Source organism: Leucoraja erinacea, chromosome 30 (genome assembly GCF_028641065.1).
Source record: "Leucoraja erinacea ecotype New England chromosome 30, Leri_hhj_1, whole genome shotgun sequence".
Taxonomy (NCBI): Eukaryota; Metazoa; Chordata; class Chondrichthyes; order Rajiformes; family Rajidae; genus Leucoraja; species Leucoraja erinaceus.
In genome coordinates this window covers 5606661-5624808 of record NC_073406.1, presented here as the reverse complement: position 1 = coordinate 5624808, position 18148 = coordinate 5606661, and the positions used below count along the sequence as shown (strand labels likewise).

At 39.7% G+C, this 18148-nt stretch overlaps 1 protein-coding gene across 1 annotated transcript in view; it reads right to left on the bottom strand.

Annotated features, from left to right (window-relative positions):
* clcn6 (chloride channel 6) overlaps positions 1 to 18148 on the bottom strand; it is a 37004-nt gene that overhangs the window by 16865 nt on the left and 1991 nt on the right. Inside the window, exons 2-13 of the mRNA XM_055659003.1 lie at positions 17047 to 17106; positions 14210 to 14275; positions 11939 to 12004; positions 10566 to 10632; positions 10118 to 10224; positions 9707 to 9833; positions 8730 to 8797; positions 6890 to 6948; positions 5505 to 5637; positions 4958 to 5071; positions 2910 to 3076; positions 118 to 238 (exon numbers count right to left, since the gene is read on the bottom strand). Of these exons, the coding sequence (XP_055514978.1) occupies positions 118 to 238; positions 2910 to 3076; positions 4958 to 5071; positions 5505 to 5637; positions 6890 to 6948; positions 8730 to 8797; positions 9707 to 9833; positions 10118 to 10224; positions 10566 to 10632; positions 11939 to 12004; positions 14210 to 14275; positions 17047 to 17106 (1155 nt within the window). The remainder of the gene's footprint in view (positions 1 to 117; positions 239 to 2909; positions 3077 to 4957; positions 5072 to 5504; positions 5638 to 6889; positions 6949 to 8729; positions 8798 to 9706; positions 9834 to 10117; positions 10225 to 10565; positions 10633 to 11938; positions 12005 to 14209; positions 14276 to 17046; positions 17107 to 18148) is intronic.

The following is an 18148-nucleotide window of genomic DNA, read 5'->3' as shown; positions in this document are numbered from 1 at the left end:
TCCGCTAAAATCATCAAGATAACAGTGAACCTAAAACATTTCCTCTCCCCCAAAATTATTGCAAACAACCCAGTTTCCCCAAGAATACAAGACTGTATTCATGCACATGACACTCACCTGCTGTGTTACATTGTTGCTGTGTGTGTGCGAAGGGATCTCCCTACACTCTCCCAAAGTCACAGAGGCTATAAAAATGACCATCGTTGTAACCATAGCAACTAACAGACTCTCCAGGACCCTGAAGATGAAGCGAGAGACAGTGATGATAAACTTTCACATGATGCGTCAACTTATTTTCTACATGTTTTTTATGCCCAACTCTTTCAGCATTTTCATCACGAGGACCGGATTTAAAACAATACTCAAGAAATGTGTGGTTTACACCCATCTCTCAAGAAGAAAGTTTGTATTGCACGCCACCACAAAAATTGAGTAGGGCAAGATCGAGTGACAAAAAAAAAAAACCTACATAGTCATCCTAAATTAATCATAACAGGTTGGAAGACGTAAATTAAAAACGAATGTCTAGGTTGAACTTGTTTTTTAACGTCTTTCACAGAGGTAGCCTGGTGATGATATTTACAGTCTCCGTGAAATCTCATTCCAGCACGTCCCTCACACCACCATCTTCAAGCAAGGGCATCCATGCTAGTTCACAAATGCAAAATGATCTGCTGAGAAGTCCCCCAGGCAACAGCCTAGTGACCTGCAATGCAGGACTATTTGCATGCCAAACAGAAACCATGTCCTTAGCAGAACTATTCAATCTTATAACCAATGGATCAGATTGTTGTTCTGCAGTCCTACCATGTCTAGTTGTGAATGGCAGTGGGCAATTAAATACCAAATGGGAGAAGACTCCATAAAACATCCCTATCCTCACCAACGTTAGGACTCAGCATGTGGGTGCTAAAGAGACTGCAATTGCAAACATAGAAGTGTCAAATAGAGAAACACCTCAGAACCCCACCATCACAAATGCAAGTTTCCTCTTACTTCAATTTGTTTTAAGTGATGTAAGCAGTAGCCGAGGACACTGGATATTGAAAAGGCAGCCAAGAAATATGCTAGCTGCAGAATCAAAGACCTATTCTCCAGATTGAGAAGAGCCTCCAACAGAGCAGTTCCAACACCGGCATCTACCACACAATGTGGAACATTGCCATGCTCTGTCCTGTCCACAAAAGACAGAACACCAAATACAAATAATTACTGTCTGGTTAAGTCTATCTGCCAAAATTGCAGAATAAATCATTGACAGCGCTATCCAGCAATATTTACACAGTAAAATGTTGGTTTAGCCAGAAACACAATGCTCCAGATTCAGCACAGCCTTAGTCTGAATATGGACAAGAAGCTGAATTCTGGAGGGAAGGTGAGAGTGACTGTCTTTGACTTCAGACAGAATTTGACCAGGTACGGCATATAAGCCCAGGTAAAACTGAAGTCAATAAGCAGAATGAAAACACTTCAGTGTTTGTAGTCACAGCTCACACAAAGGAAGAGTACTTGGTTGTTGGAAGAGAAGTTGGTGGTTGGGGCAGCACACCATTGCAACGGTGGAGTTACTGCCTTACAGAGACCTGGGTTCAATCCTGACTACAGGTGCTGTCTGCATGGAGTCTGTACGTTCTCCTTGTGACAGTGTGGGTTTCCTCCCATATTCCAAGATGCACAAGTTTGTAGGTTAATTGGCTTCTGTACATTGTCCCTGGTGTGTAAGATAGACCTCGTGTTTGGGTGAATGCTGGTCGCCACGGACTCGGTGGGCCTGTATAAACATTATATTTCTAAACTAAACTAAATTGACCCAACCACAAGACATAACTACAGGAATTCCTCAGAGCGTTGCTTTAGGCCAAACCACCATCAGTTGTTTCATTAATGATCTTCCAGGCATCAAAAAGCCACAAGTATTTACGATTGCCCTTGTTCATAACTCCTCAGCAAAAGTATTAACCCGTCTCTGCATGCAGTAAGAGCCAGGCAAAATTTAAGCACATGCTGATTAGTGACAAGTAACATTCATGCCAATGTACCAGGCAATGCCCATCTTCAACATCAGTCTAATCACCTACTCCTTACATTTATTGTAATTAGTAACACACATAATCAATGTAATGGGGTCATTGTCAGCCAAAACATTGGTCAAACCAGGCAAAAATTCCATAATGATAAACAGGCCAAAAGCTGGCTATCCTGCAGCATGTGACTCACCAACCGACACACTAAGGCACAATTCAAGAACTTGGTGTACATTTGCTTGGATGAATGTAGCACCAACAACTCACAAGAGGCATGTTACCATCCAAGACGAAGCAGCCCGCTTAATTGCCCCCCCCCCCCCCCCCCCCCGAGGCTAAAGATTCATGCCTTCCACCAGCAGTGCACAATGGCTGCAGTGAGTACCATCAAGGAAACGTACCACTTTTACTTGCCTAGACTACTCCAGCAGAATTTAGCAAATCCATGACCTCTCCCACCAAGATGGATAAAGGCAGAAAGTGCATAGATACGCCACCATCTGGAAGTTTTCCTCCAAGTTGCACCATCCTGACTAGGAAGTACCTGGTTTCTAAATCGCAGTGGCTATATCTTGGAACTCCCTCCCCAACATCACCATGGAAGTATCTTCAGGTTGGAGGACTGCAGCGCCACCTTCTCATGGACTATTAGGGACGGGCAACAAATGCTGGCCTTGCTAGCAAAACCCAGATCCTGAAAATGAATAATAAACAAGTAGAAGATTGGGGCACTGGGGGACAACCAGCACCTGTGCAACTCTACTCTGGCCAAGTACAGCATGATCAGGAGTAGTCTGAATAAGGTTAAAAGATTAATAATTTGGAATATGGTCAAAGTTTGTGAAATCTAAAATGTCAAGAACTTTCTTAGTGACCATTGCTTACCGGACAAACTTAGCCTTTGGGTGTACATTTCGCATGCGGTACTTTGCCAACCTTCTATTCAAACAGTTAAACAATGCTCCCAGAAGTCCACCGATCAAGCCCATGATAATGAAGAATGCTAGATCCACCGCCGTCCACAGATGGCACTTCTTGTCTCCATCTGCACACTTAAAGACAATGGCAATAGCAACAAGTCATATATTGAAACTGAGAATCAATGAAACTTTGAAAGACATTCACAATCCAGCTCACGTGTACAACGAACAGCTCGACCACCAACACAAATTGCAATAGGTTTACCAAGAGTCGAGCATCAGTACAGGAAATATTGAAAACATCGTGCAATAGATTGAGAAAACATGCACATCATAGCCATTGATGTTAAGATAAGAAATCCGAAACATCTAACAGTCAGACTTAACTTAGGACTATGGTAGAGTGCGAAAATGTGCCAGAGAGCAAGCAAGCACATGAACGCTCCAACAAGGGGGCGCCGATGATGGTTGCCTAGCCAACGGTCTGTCTGTCTTTTCTTTCTGTTTTGTTATTTTAAGTATGTGTTAAAAGTACGTTTTGGTGTTTCTTGGTTTGTTTTGTGTGGGGGTGGGGAGGAGGGTTTGGAGGAAACTTTTTTCAATCTCTTAACTCGACGGAGATGCGATTTTTTCCGTGTCGTATCTCCATTGAGGCCTAACATCGTGGAGCAGTGCGGCCTTTCCTGGAGACCAACCTGGCGCATCAACACAGGAGCGGCGCGTGGGGATCCCGAGGGCCTCAGATCGCCGGCTGCGGAACCCTTCATCACTGTGAGGAATGTGAGCCGCTGTGATGGGGTGTGGCTTTTCATTCCGCGGGGCCGTATGGCAACTCAAATTTCACTGTACCTTATGGTACAAGTGACAATAAACCCATCTTGAATCTCTTGAATCATGAAAAAGGCAAGTGGTTAGAGCATAAGCCATGCACAGGGAAACAGAAACAGAGCAAAGACAAACATGGGAATTGATGCCCTTAAAAATCTCACAACAGAAATGAAGATAACCAGATAATCTGTTCTTAGTAATTTTTTGTTAGGGACAAGTGAAATAGAGAAATCCTTTTTCCAAGTCCTGGGACCCCTCTTGGCCAACCAAGGCTGTCACAGCATTTTGATTTAATCTCTCATCCAAACAATAGCACTTTTGACAATGACATGCAATCACTTAAATACTACACTGAACTGTCAGTATCAATTTTGTGCTCAAGTTTCAGAAGAGAGTCTTGATCCTAACTTTTGGTTTGACTCCAAGGTGAAAGCACTATTTATTGAGGCTAGAAGATACACAAAAATGCTGGAGAAACTCAGCAGGTGCAGCAGCATCTATGGAGCGAAGGAAATAGGCGACGTTTCGGGCCGAAACCCTTCTTCAGACTGATGGGGGGTGGGGGGGAGAAGGAAGGAAAAAGGGAGGAGGAGCCCAAGGGCGGGGGGATGGGAGGAGACAGCTCGAGGGTTAAGGAAGGGGAGGAGACAGCAAGGGCTAGCAAAACTGGGAGAATTCAACGTTCATGCCATCCTGACGCAAGCAACCCAGGCGGAATACGAGGTGCTGTTCCACCAATTTCCGGTGTTGCTCACTCTGGCAATGGAGGAGACCCAGGACAGAGAGGTCAGATTGGGAATGGGAGGGGGAGTTGAAGTGCTGAGCCACCGGGAGTTCAGGTAGGTTATTGCGGACTGAGCGGAGGTGTTCGGCAAAACGATCGCCCAACCTCCGCTTAGTCTCCCCAATGTAAATCAGCTGACATCTAGAGCAGTGAATGCAGTAGATGAGGTTCGAGGAGATACAGGTGAACCTTTGTGGAAATTGATGAAGTCGGTGATGGTGCTAGATATGGTGGCCTGGTGCTCGTCAGTGGGGTCATGGTCCTAGGGTAAGTATTATTGAGGCTATTCTACTTCAATAAGTAAAATTTCAAATATCGTTAAATTATTGACAAATTGTGGACACATTTTTTCAGATACCAAGTTAAGGCTGTTACAAAAAATAATGAAATTAACAAAATACCTTGAATTCACCAAAGTTAAGCAGCCCTGGCAATTGGAAGGAGCCCCAGCTCCCGTAGCGGATACCTGAGCGGAACAGATTCAGCGTGAAGGTGGCAGACATTGAACAGAAGAGCTAGAAAATGGAGAAGAGCAAATTGTCAAAATATAGGACCATGACTTATCACAGAACTCCAGCCAAAATACTACAGCTCTGCATTGAGCATGCCCCATTAAAACAAACATCATATTCCAAAGAAGGATGCTGACCCAAAATATCACCTATCCATGTCTCCAGAAATGCTACTTGACCTGCTGTTACTCCAGCACTTTGACTCACGCTCAAGATTCCAGTATCTGTAGTGCTTTGTATCTACAAACACCATGGTCACATACTTTCGCCTCCAAAAACCTGGCAATGCAAACTATTGTATCGCCTGCAACTCACAAAGATTACCAACATCCCATCTTGCACCCCAGCCTGCAAATGACCCAACAAAAACATTCTATGAAAACTTGAACTCTTTTCTCCTTGCTACCTGCGTCTGACAGTAACCAGTCTTACTCACCACTTTCCAGGTTAGTGCCTGGTTCCAGAAAGAGGATCCTTCCTCCAGACTGAAGAGTGTCCCTCCAATCGGAGCCCCAAAGGCTGCAGCAACTCCTGCTGCTGTCCCTGCCGAGACAAAGTCTCGCTTGTCCCTGTGAAGCCAACATAGCCTGTAAGTGTCAGTTTCATAGGATCCCACATTAGTGGAGAATCCAACCATAGACAACATTATCCAACTAGTAGGGAGTTTTAATTCACTGCTTCGTGAAAGTGGGCAATCTGACCCCAAACTGCCTCCACTATGGCTTCATTGAGCTTAATCAGGAGCAACTTGGAGGCAGATCTACACTCCATCAATATCTGCAATAATGAGATTCAAGATTCCTGAATTCCCCATTAATCAAAGTCCATTGAACGTAATAAGGGCATCACTTTGAAGTGGGATTGCAGTTGCACAATCAGGAAATGTTATTTTATTTTATTTTACGGTGATAGATGGTAATCCCTAGTTCAAACAGCAAATGTGCAACATGCACCTCAATCTCTTCTATTGATATTGTGATGTTTGCCAAAGATATGCAATGGCTCGCCTCAGAGGAAATTTTAACCTCATCCTGCACTTCAGTGGAAGCTGTGAATTTGCTCCACATAACACAATATTCTGTATCAATATGCTTATTGAACAGGGTGCCACCTCCCCATCTCTCTCTATGGTTGTGCATACATCAGTGTCCACCTTGAGACCCCACAGCAATGTTCCGTTGCTAAAATAAACTATATACATTAAATCATAATGAAATACAACTTCTATCATTCAGCGTTACACAGAATTGGGCTAGTTTACTTAGCATTTAACATAAACATTTTCCTGAAATTCTTCAGAAGGACTTTTGAAACCAATGCAAAATGATTTACTGACAAGATTAAAAGGGCCATTAATTTACAGCAATTAAGTTAAATTTGGTTCCATTATATGCAATTCCAAATGTAGCACTTTTTCCCCCCCAGAGTAAAATACCACAAATCATGGTCTAGTCATAACCCTTCAAGGTTACAGTATTCAGCAACAAACTAAGAACATTGAAGTTTTATTTCACATTACCTCAAATGCAATAAATTAATTAAATAGCTAACAATTCTATACATTTCTTCAAGCCTTGATCTAACAAAATTTATCTCTAAACGCGGAACAAAACAGATTTTCACAGCAGTGACAACAAGCGCACATTACATTTTTATTCTTCAATATGGCTAATAACAACTTAACAGACAGCAATCAAATGACTGAGTTCTAAATAAGAATGGTTGAAAACAGTGGAGAGATTTGTGGCTCTGCAAGCTTAAACTAATAGAAATATATTGTATTTCAATAACATTTCCTATTTTGGAGACGAGGATTCCTACCTGTCACTGCGGAAATAAGGGAAGTTGAACTGGATCTTGCGGAAAGTGATGCTCTGAAACTGTACCAGAAGAGGCAAAAAAGCGAAGCATCAGATACAAAGCAAAACACAGCAAGAGCCTGAAAATTCACTCCATCCACCTCTGCACTCTGAACTCACTCTGCACCACAACACACTGCACCCTCAATCCTAATTCTTTGCCACACCTCCACAGCCCACACAGTTCAATACTTCCTCTCAGTCCACATTTCACCATACTCAATCAATACATCCTGGCCAGAGCAATTAACAGTCATTATAACACAGAAACAGGCCCTTCAATCCAATTTGCCCATGTCCACCAAGATCCCCCTAGTCCACCTGCTCACATTTGGCAAATAACTTCACTAAACCTTTTCTATCTATGTACCTGTTCAAATGTCTTCTAAATGTTCTTAATAGTATATCATTCAACTACCTCCTCTGGCCCAACCACCCACTGTGTGGAAAAAGTTGCCCCTCAGATTTCCATTAAATCTTTCCCCTCTTATCTTAAACCTACGTCTTCTCGTTCTTGTTTCCCCTAATCTGGGTATAAGACTGTATATTCACCCTACCTATTACCCTCATGATTTTATACACCACTATAAGGTCATCCCTCAGTTCCCTGTGCTCCAAGGAATAAAGTCCTAGCCTGCCCAGCTTCTCCCTTTAACTCAGGACTTCCAAGTCCTGGCAACATCCTCATAAACCTTCTCTGTAGTCTTTCCAGCTTAACAACGTCCTTCCTATAGCATGGTGACTGTAACTGGACACAACCCCCCCCAAATACAGCCTCACCAACGTCTTATACAACTGTAACATAACAACTTAACCTCTATACTCAATGGTCAATGCACTAAACCCTATTGACCACTATCTACCTAAAATCTCAATAGGCCCGAGTGAGATTTGTTCATATACGCCCCCTGGTTTACAAAACCACCCCTGATCTACGGAGCCAAACTTCATTTTTGTACAAAAAACAGAATCTGATAATTTTCCTTTTTCTTCAGTCAAAGAATATCATAAATTAAACACCATCACAAACACTAAAGTACATTTACAGAACTGCTGTCACACACCAAGACACTGGACAGATACCAAAGTCCAGAAAAAAAGTGTTAATACTCAAAACCCGCAGATTATCACTGCTGTATTCCCATGTTATTCTGCAATAGACAACATGCTTCTTGCATCTCAGAGTCCTGCAGAGTTAAATTCCTTTTGGCAGTGGCTGAACCACATGCTGATTAGTGTTCTAGATAATGACATGTATCCAGCATGAGCTCAACTGAAGACAAAGACAAATCAGATCCCACCCACTCATTACTTTACTCTTTTTCCAAGTAGAAATCAGTAAACACACTGAAACAGTTACCCAGATAAATCACAAGGAGGGTAACTTCTGATCATATATACAATGATTTTATTGCAACACCAAAAATGACTGGCGGTGGGGTGCGGTGTGTCATAACATGCAAGAGATTCTGTAAATCAAATAGAAATGTTAGTAGAAGAATCCAATTAAAAAAAACATGGACCTTTAAGATGTTTAAGAAAGAAATGCAGATGCTGGATAAATCGAAGGTAGACAAAAAGCTGGAGAAACTCAGCGGGTGAGGCAGTATCTATGGAGCGAAGGAATGGGTGACGTTTCGGGTCGAGACCCTTCTTCAGACTGATGTGGGGGGGTGGGGGGGGGAAGAAGATTTAAGAAGAGAGACATTGAAGATGATCATCTGGGGGATGAAACATTATAATGTACCAAATATATTACACGTAAATCAGATTAAATGTCAGAGGTATCTTTGCTTACTTACCTGAGGTAGTCCTGCTCCCACCACAGCTCCACTGTGAATCATTGGGCCCTCCTTCCCCACAAATAATCCTGGAAAGTAAAGAAATCTGTAAGGTTATACAGGCAGCAACTAATACCCACTAATGTGGAAGCATTCTCACCAAAAGAAACAAATCAGCTCAAACTACAGAAGGAGAGGACAAAGTGTCCTCTCATATCAGAAAACGGGAAGAAATATTTCATGCATTAATTAATTCCCCATCTCCCAGTTTTCCAGGTCTAGTAAAAATAAGTGTGCCGTCCGACCAACGAAGCATCCTATTTATTGTCAGGATATTTTTTATATAAACGATGTTGTAAATTAAAATGCTCCTCAGTATTAAAATTATTTGCTCTTCATCTTGCACATGAAATGAGCAACACCCAGGTGGAGTAAATGACCCACCAGACACAAAGTAAACCCCAACCAGTCATCACTCTTCGCCAAATCACATGCAACCCTTCTGTTATTTGCAGAGAGCTCCATTAAAATTAAATCAACACCTCAGCGAGTATATAATAAATGCATTGTGGAGACAGATAAATTGAAACTGATCCAAAAGCACAGGAGTTTATTTAACACGAGTTACTGAGTCATGGGTTAATTCCTAAACAAATGCAATTTTACCACCTGAACTATTTAATAATTTACTTTGGCAGAGGTCTGAACTCCATTAGTGCCAAATTAAGCAGATTACAAGACAGCTGATTGACACAGTGCTGTTTGTACATAAAGCTGTATCACTAAAAATCAGTAGCAGTTCTGGGTTTTACAAACACAAGGACAGAATATTTTATTGAAAATTCCATCCAAAATATCGTCATTTATGTGTCTTCATCCTGATTAACCCTCTGCGTATAATCTGCAGTGTTTCATTTTCTTTAGTTGCTGGTAATCATAATGAGACTTGGCATATTTCAGCTCTGCTTGTATCTGATGAAGAAACAAATGTTCTTTACCTCCGGACACACAAAAGAGCACACCCAGTGCTTTGCAGACCAGGGTCCGCAGCCTGACAATCCCAGGAATCTTCACCCCATTTAGGTAGCATTTGATTTCAGGAATTCCAGATCCAGCTGCAATGGGCTGTGAAGCAAACAGAGGTCTTTCAAAATTACATCCTTCCCAGGGCAGATAATAAAGTCAGTCAAAGAATATCCTTTTGCAAACTGTACAAAACCATCTTTTCTGAAGGAAAACAGAGATATGTAACCCCCGTGAGCATTCAGCAACATAAAATAAACAATATACGAGTATTCACTTGACATGAAGCATCGTGCCATTGCTACCTCATATAGTTTAAGTTTCCTATTTGATGCAAAGCCTTTAGCAAGTCACGTGTGTTGGGGAACATGTTTGCAAGTTTTTACCTCAATCAGCACCAGCAGGCTGGCCAAGAAGATGAAACCAATATTGAATGCCAGAATTTCAAGGAGGGAGAGCACAAGACAGCCTCCCTCGCTGCAATCTTCCACCGCTGAGGAGCAAGAAGTCAAGGAAAATGTATAGCAATCAGAAATCAAACCATCTTCAAGATCACAGTTTCTTTCTACAAAAGCAGAGCAGGGAAGCTGTTGTCACAAGGCGATAAAATCAGACAACAGAACCTGGGATATTTGAAAAGCTTTTATAGAATGTAGCAAGGCTAAATTCCAGAGGGCAATTTATAGCATGTCTGGCATGTGGAAGGTTTAAAAATCATCATCAGTCACATTTTTTAAATTCATTCATTCTTAGGATGCGGATGTCGTTTGCAGGTTCAGTATGATGTGCAGTGTTTATCCTCCAGTCATGACATTACCACAAGTTAAAGGATACATCGCCCAATAATTTGAAACTTGAGATTTTGGAAGAGATGAACAAAGTAATCGATAAAGAGCCCAACCTAAAACAATGGGATAGAAACAGTCATTCAAAATAAGTTAATGAAATATGACCACGAAGTGATGACTGACAGTTTATTAACTGTCAAATACATTTTTGTGGCTTTCCCGGTTAACTTTTCTATTAAATCAGTATCGATTAGTTGGTAGCACTCCTGTCATGATCTTGGTTTCAAGCATCATTATAGCATGTGAACACGTAATCTAGTCCAAATGGTACTGCACAAGGTGTCGCTCACCAAAGGTTGACGATGTACATTGTGAATAGCTGGGGCCAAAGTGCCAATTCCCCTCGTAGTTCACGAGTATTGGCTTGCCAACCTGGAGCATCTATTTATTCCCACACTTCTGGAACAGAGCAAGTTTAGGTCTTGCTGACAACATTTTTACAGGTTTAGAATGATTGGATGTAATAAGAAACTTTTCTCTGCTTCTGGAGTCCAGAAGCAAAGGTCAAAATATGAAATTAAGGAATAGACTGTTTAGGATGAAGGTAAGGAGAGATTTCTTCACTCAGAGGGTGGTGAACATACAAAGTTTGCTACACCCAAGACTGAGGAGATACAGGTTAATTCAAAACTGAGATCAAAAGATTTCTGGATATTGGATGAAACCTAGGTATCTGGGAATAGTCCAGTAATAATTGTCCTGAGGTAGAAGACCAGCCATGATTTTGATCCGGCCCCACCATTTATACTGTAGATATGTTATGTTTATCGAAAAGTAAAATTAGTGATCATGGAGGAGCTGAAGGGGTTAGTCATAGAGGGACCTCTCGCTTGGAAGTACAATAATCTTTCCCCCCATTGCCATTATCACAGGGGGAAAACAGATACCAAGTTGAAGTAGACGCTTTTGTGCTAGAGAAGACTGCAAATACAGGAGCAACATTTAAAAACACGGACAAAAATAAACAATTCTGAACAAGGAACCAACAATCTGTAGAATCAATAAACAAAACCTAGAATGACATTCTGCACTTTCTGGGACGGTATAATAATTGACAGCTAAATTAAGGCAGGTCAAAGTGGGATAAAGATTTACAATTGCATAACAGTAGAAAGATAAGGCTCATTGTGATAATTACCAAGGGTTAGTAGTTTAGCACTTGCACTCTGAATGCACAATATCACAGCTGTTCCAGTTGCTCCTTGATACCAGGGGTCAATCAGCTGTCCAGGAATGATAACGTGAGCTACCCAATTCATCAGTAATACAGAAATCTCAGGACAGACCCTGAAGTTGTCAGTTTTGCCTATTTTATATTAAACACAAACCAACATATACTATGATCAATAATTCACTTACCAAACCAGTGCAGACTCCAATACAAAATACCAATATCCATTTCACCGCCTCATATCTCCTGACTCTCTGTTCAAATGAAACAAAGATAACATACACACAGATCAGATAAACCAAAGAAATACAAACACACATACACACTCACTCTGATTAAAGCAAACAAACTGGAATTAACAATGGAGATGTGGTGTAGAATGGTTGAGCTGTGACAAATTTGAAGTATTTGTCTAATTATAGTTTGGAACAAAACCACAAAATGCTAAAAAAAAACTCAAGAGTCAGCAAATGTGAAAGTGAAAGAGTTCTGGTGTGTGTACGTTGCAGGTTTCGTATCCTGTTTGCTCACCACAGGTGCTGATTGCCATCTTGAGTACAGGTATTTCAATTTTATTTTAATTGTTTATTTTCAATTTGGTAATATTTAATTCAATAATATTAAATCAGTTATGTTATAAAGGATTTTTCACAGTAAAAATAGTAGAAATATGTAATTCCCTTCCCCCAATAAGCGACTGGCCTTCTTTGTAGTGACAGGAGGTGGAATTAATTGATAGTATTTCTTAAAATAAGGCATAAAAGAATTAAGAAAATAAACAAGCAAACGCATTGTGTTATAGATCAGCAGTGACATAATTAACCTTGATCCACCAATCGATGAGGGGGATCTTGTTTCTAGGTTATAAATATTATTAGCACAGTTGACTGGGTGTACCTTAGGAAATTACGTGCCTTGCAATCATGTCAAGCTGCACACTCCAAATTCAACTCAAGATTAGGATAAATCAATCCACATTTATCTATTTATTTATTTAATTCTTTATTTCGAACAGAATAAAAGAATAAAAAGCAAGTGTGAAACAGCATACAAAAAACAAAACAAGAATATTTATATAGTGTCATAAACAATATCTATAAATAAAATCGTATGTGTCCGAAAAGGAGGAAGAAGCCAAAGCTTATTAATTCCCACCCCTTATTCAACTGCTTATAATTATCTTATACAAATTTAGCAGCTATATGTACACCATATGTACACCAGCAGCTATATGTACACCAAATTATTTACATTTATACACTAATCAAATATTTACAAAGCCATATAAAAAAAAGAGAAAAAAAAAAAAAAGAAAAGAAAAAACCCTCATACACTATACAGTATCTCTTAGTCATATATACAACCCATCACCCTATAATCACCCTTCCCAATACAATCAGTATAACAAGGTTAGTGTGTGAGGAAAAGCCTTCCAATTAAAAACAATTTTTAAAGGAATCATAAACCCAATAGATTATGTGGATAAAGTTAAGTATTATTGTGTAATATATCATTTAAAGTGTTTCCTAACATTGATTATAAATTTATATTCAATTACATAAGTTGCTGTTACTCAGAAAAAAGTGCAAGTCAATCTTCTGGAGGAGTGATTTTATAATAATGTAATCTTTACAATTATAGATCAGATAAAAACACACCAATTTACAAAGCAACACTCACAACCTCAGGTTGCCCTTTGGTGTTTCACAGTGTGGTGCAAGGAAAAATACAGATAATATTCTCCCAGTAAGATTTTGCATGATAATCATTCTTAGAGGTATTTGCTGAGGAGTGAATATCAAACTAGACCAGACAACTTTCCTTATGTTTTTAAGATGTTGAGATAGGTTCAGCTGTTCATATCTGGTGCAATGGGCATGGACTTAACATCTCATTCAAGTAATTCTACCTCCAACATTCTCTTAATATTAGAGTATCAGCTTAGTTTCTGTACTCATGTTTCTGAGGGTCGGGCTGGGATGTTTCAATCCAATTCAGAAAATCACGAGTGCTCAGTTGTCAAAGACCATCTCCACAGGAGCGGCTCAACACCCACTTTTGACATTCATTGCCATTACTATCCACATCCTGAGGGAGACAGCAAGATAGTTTTTTTGTGCGCCATACAGGACACTCAAGATTTTCAAAGGCCAAGAAAAAATTTAAAGCCAGGCAAATGAACCTATGTTCACCAGATTTACACAGAGATCAGAAATAGTGAATGTGCTGTTATACCATGAATGAGCAAAAATACATTGTCTATTGAAAATCTAGTAACCCTTCAACCTATATTTTGTCACTGTTTTCCCTTTATTAACTCCCATGTCCCCAATTAGAATAGAAACCTCTTCTATTTAGAATGTTAGCCTTTTGAATTTATTTTTTCCAAGATCTTTACCTGCTTCTGAGAAAGTAATGGTGACAAGAAAAAAAGGTATAATAGCTGTTGCTTTACACACCTTGTTATCCAGTGTTTCCAGCACCTCCAAATATGGCTCATTGATGCACTTATCATAATCCAAACTCTGCCAAAAGAACATAAAATTATAAGAAACAGTGGCACCGCAAATTAACACAATCTTGGTTGATCCACAAAGCCAACTCTATTTTCCAGCTTGATTCCCCCCAAAATTTTATTCTATTAAGGGTCCAAAATTCTAATGATGTGACCCCAGAATATATTCAACAACTGCGTACCCTCACCTCTTTGAAATTGCAAACAAAATTTATCTCCTAAACTGCCAGTTGCTTTTGCCGATATCATGTTTAAGTTTATGTCCATTATGTTTAAGAAGGAACTGCAGATGCTGGAAAATCGAAGTTGACAAAAATGCTGAGGAAACTCAGCGGGAGAGGCAGCATCTACGGAGCGAAGGAAATAGTCAACGTTTCGGGTATGAAGAAGGGTCTCGACCCGAAATGTCGCCTATTTCCTTCGCTCCATAGATGCTGCCTCACCCGGTAAGTTTCTCCAGCATTTTTATCTACCTTCATGCTCCATTATACTCTCTTGCAAAAGGAAACTGGTTCTCAGTTTCCATTCTGACAAGTACTTGACTTGTTTTTCAATGAGATTACCCACCATTTTATTCTTCCTCTTATTCTGAACTTTAAACAATTTTCATCCATATTAATATATTTTCCTGCGACCTTTCCTGTGGCACATATTGAAAACTGTTGGAATATCTAATTGTGGTAATGCTAGTATTTTCCCTGTATTTACCCTTCCACTTACATCCTTTACATGTATCAATTTCAGTCCATAAATTTATGATGGCTGTCTAATAGTTATATATATTTTTTAAATACATTTACTTCTATTTTAAAATTTGATTTTCCTGACAATTTATATCAGATTAATAAATTTGCAGTTCCCCATCTTCTCTTCCTTCTTCAAATAGGTGGAGTTGCATCCACAGCATTTAATCTGATGGCATTGTTCCAGAAAGAGAATTATCAGCATTTAACATCAGTGCAACTTTTTTTATGAACTAATTTTGATTCTTTTAAGTTCCTCAGTTTCCCTGGACCCTGGTTCCCCACTATTCCTCATATGTATTTAGTCTTTTTATTTTTAATAATAGGCAGAACAATCATATTTCAGCTAATAGGGAACAAACTGGGCATAAGTACAATAAAATTACAAATCCAATGCATTGCGTTATCATTAAACTGTGCGCCATTAACTGCAATCATGAAACGCACAGTGAAGCATACAACAAAAGAATAATTAATTAAAAGACAAACTGTGATGTACATGGAATGTAGAAAATTAGCATCAAAGTATTGTCATGTAACAGTGATATGCCTAGAAACTAACTCACTTAAAAGTTATAATTTATTATCCTTTATTATCTGTTGATAGCCTGAATAATTGCTAACTGATCCCATTGCTTGTACATATTCTGTACATAAACCACACAAACTCAATTGGATTTCTGCGTGTAATTCACACCAATACGTTATTCTGTGCAATAACTAATCAATTCCCATAGTTAAATTCCAGTCTGCATCTCACTCTTTGGTATTAAATTAGAGAATTACCAGAAAGCTATTTTAAGGGTATATAGTGCTGTAGGGTCTGGTTAGGTGATAAGTCTGACAGGCGAGGCCTATCATCGGATCCCGGCCACTCACAGGCCGGGCCTACTGCCTAAAATTCCTTGTTTCTGCAAGTCTGATAGGATCAGGTCTCAAAAATGTTTTGAGACCAAGGAGGTTTCATTATAATAGTAACCATCTCTCCAGCTTCTGGATGGATAACACCAATATATACATACAATATGTACATACTGGGAAGATCAAAAACCTAGTATTCACTCCAATGCAACCCCATTAAAATGGGATTTGGCTATGAATCACGTACCAGCCTGAGAGCAAAAAAAGAGCACAGGTCTGGATTGGATTGAAGCTGTGATTGTATCAGGTTGAGTTATAATATTATCCTGTAGCAGACGTCTACACTGCCACACGATAAGGGTGTACCAATCTATTCCGTCTCCCTATTGCTGCTTTTGAATCACTGCCATTCTGTTGAGCACGTGAAGGTAATGTTCAGGGGAATTTTCAGCAAAAACAGACCTGCATTACACGCCGGCACTTTAATCATTATAAAGAAGTCTCTTTAAAGAGAGTTTCATTGCATGCAGGTTACAACATCTATATACAAGGAGCAACATCTATTCAGGTGAAAACGATTCCTCCGAATGTAGGGAAAAAATAATTTGAGCAAAGGTGGAGTAATTAAATTATTTAAACAAACAGATGGCCTACTACAGTTCATAAATCTTACCTAACAACATCTGTGGCACCACAGAAATATAGAAGCAGTTTCCCTGCTCAACTCCCAGCTTGTGGAGTGTAGGAAGGAATTGCAGATGCTGGTTTAAACCAAAGAGAGACACAAAAAGCTGGAGTAACTCAGCGGGTCAGACTATTCAGACTCTGAAGAAGGATCTCGAACCAAAACGTCACTTATTCCTTTTCTCCAGAGATGCTGTCTAACCTGCTGAGTTACTCCAGCTTTTAGAGTCTATCCCAGCGTGGAGTATAGAAAAATAGAAAATAGGTGCAGGAGTAGGCCATTCTGCCCTTCGAGCCTGCACCGCCATTCAATATGATCATGGCAATTGTATGGTTGAGGAAAATAGAAAGTAACGAGAAAATGTGGGATGGAGGGCAGAACATTGCACCATTGTCTGTTTCACTCCTACCCTGGAGTATTATATGCAGCAGGTGTGCAGTGGACAGGAAGAAGTGAAAATTGAATGCACCTTTACACCAGGCTATTGTATACCTCATAATCTTTTCGTGGTAAAATTTCATCTTCTTCCTCATGTGTCTCTCCCAGAATAGTCTGTCACAAAAATAGAATATTGCATTAATTCCAGCTCATTTAGATAACACAATCAAAAGTCCAAAAGTTGACAAAACCCTTGTCAACCTCGACACAAACAGTTGCAGAGAAACAAGGTTTCATAGAAAACTAATAGCCAACACAACGATCTATTACACTAGGCACATACAAGACATCACTCAATGCTGCACTTGAATTAAATTTGCATGGTGGAAGCTTTTGGGAAGGGTACCAAGGATAACATAGAACTGAAAAATTGAGTTAAGGTGGGGACTTGCCATGATCTAAACAAATAAACTTGAGGACTAAATGGTTCCATCTTCCTGTACCATGTAATGTTAACTTTTATCATTATTTATTCAATTTTTATTGACAATAAACTAAACTCAGAATGATTACAGCTTCACAGTAGCCAAACCTCAACTGGTCAAGAATCTCACGAGATTGTGCACTTAGGGAGGGGCAAAGGACAACAATCACTAACTAAATCCTCAACCCTATTGGTTGCTGTCCACCGTCATCCATGCACTGGGGACTAAAACCCGACAATACTGCTCATTACCTCAACTTTGGGAAACTGTTGTAATGATTTATAATTTTCCTGCATTAAATCCATCCCACCAGCAAGTCCAAAAATAATGGAACGATTCAGGCCTGAGAGATAATGTTGAATATCATATTACACATCCTCAGAGTTTCATCGTCGTTACAGTGAAATCATTGGGCAAAGCGAAGCAAGGACTAAGGACGAAGCGGGGTGCATACAACCCTTCAAGTATGAACTACTTCTAAAGGTATTTCTTGTTGCAGCAGAGCTTCAACATTAACTCCATTTAAGCGAGTATATTTAAGGCATTGGTAAAGGATTCATTTCATTTACCTAAGGTGATCTGGATCTGGAACAAAATCTTTGAAAGGCATGAAATTTGGAATGAAAAGTCTTTGAACCATAACCTGAGACTAAATACTGAAAGATGTAAAGTGCGATTTGCCTACACAACTGATTATTAATTGATGTAGACAAAAAAGGCCAAAACCCTTC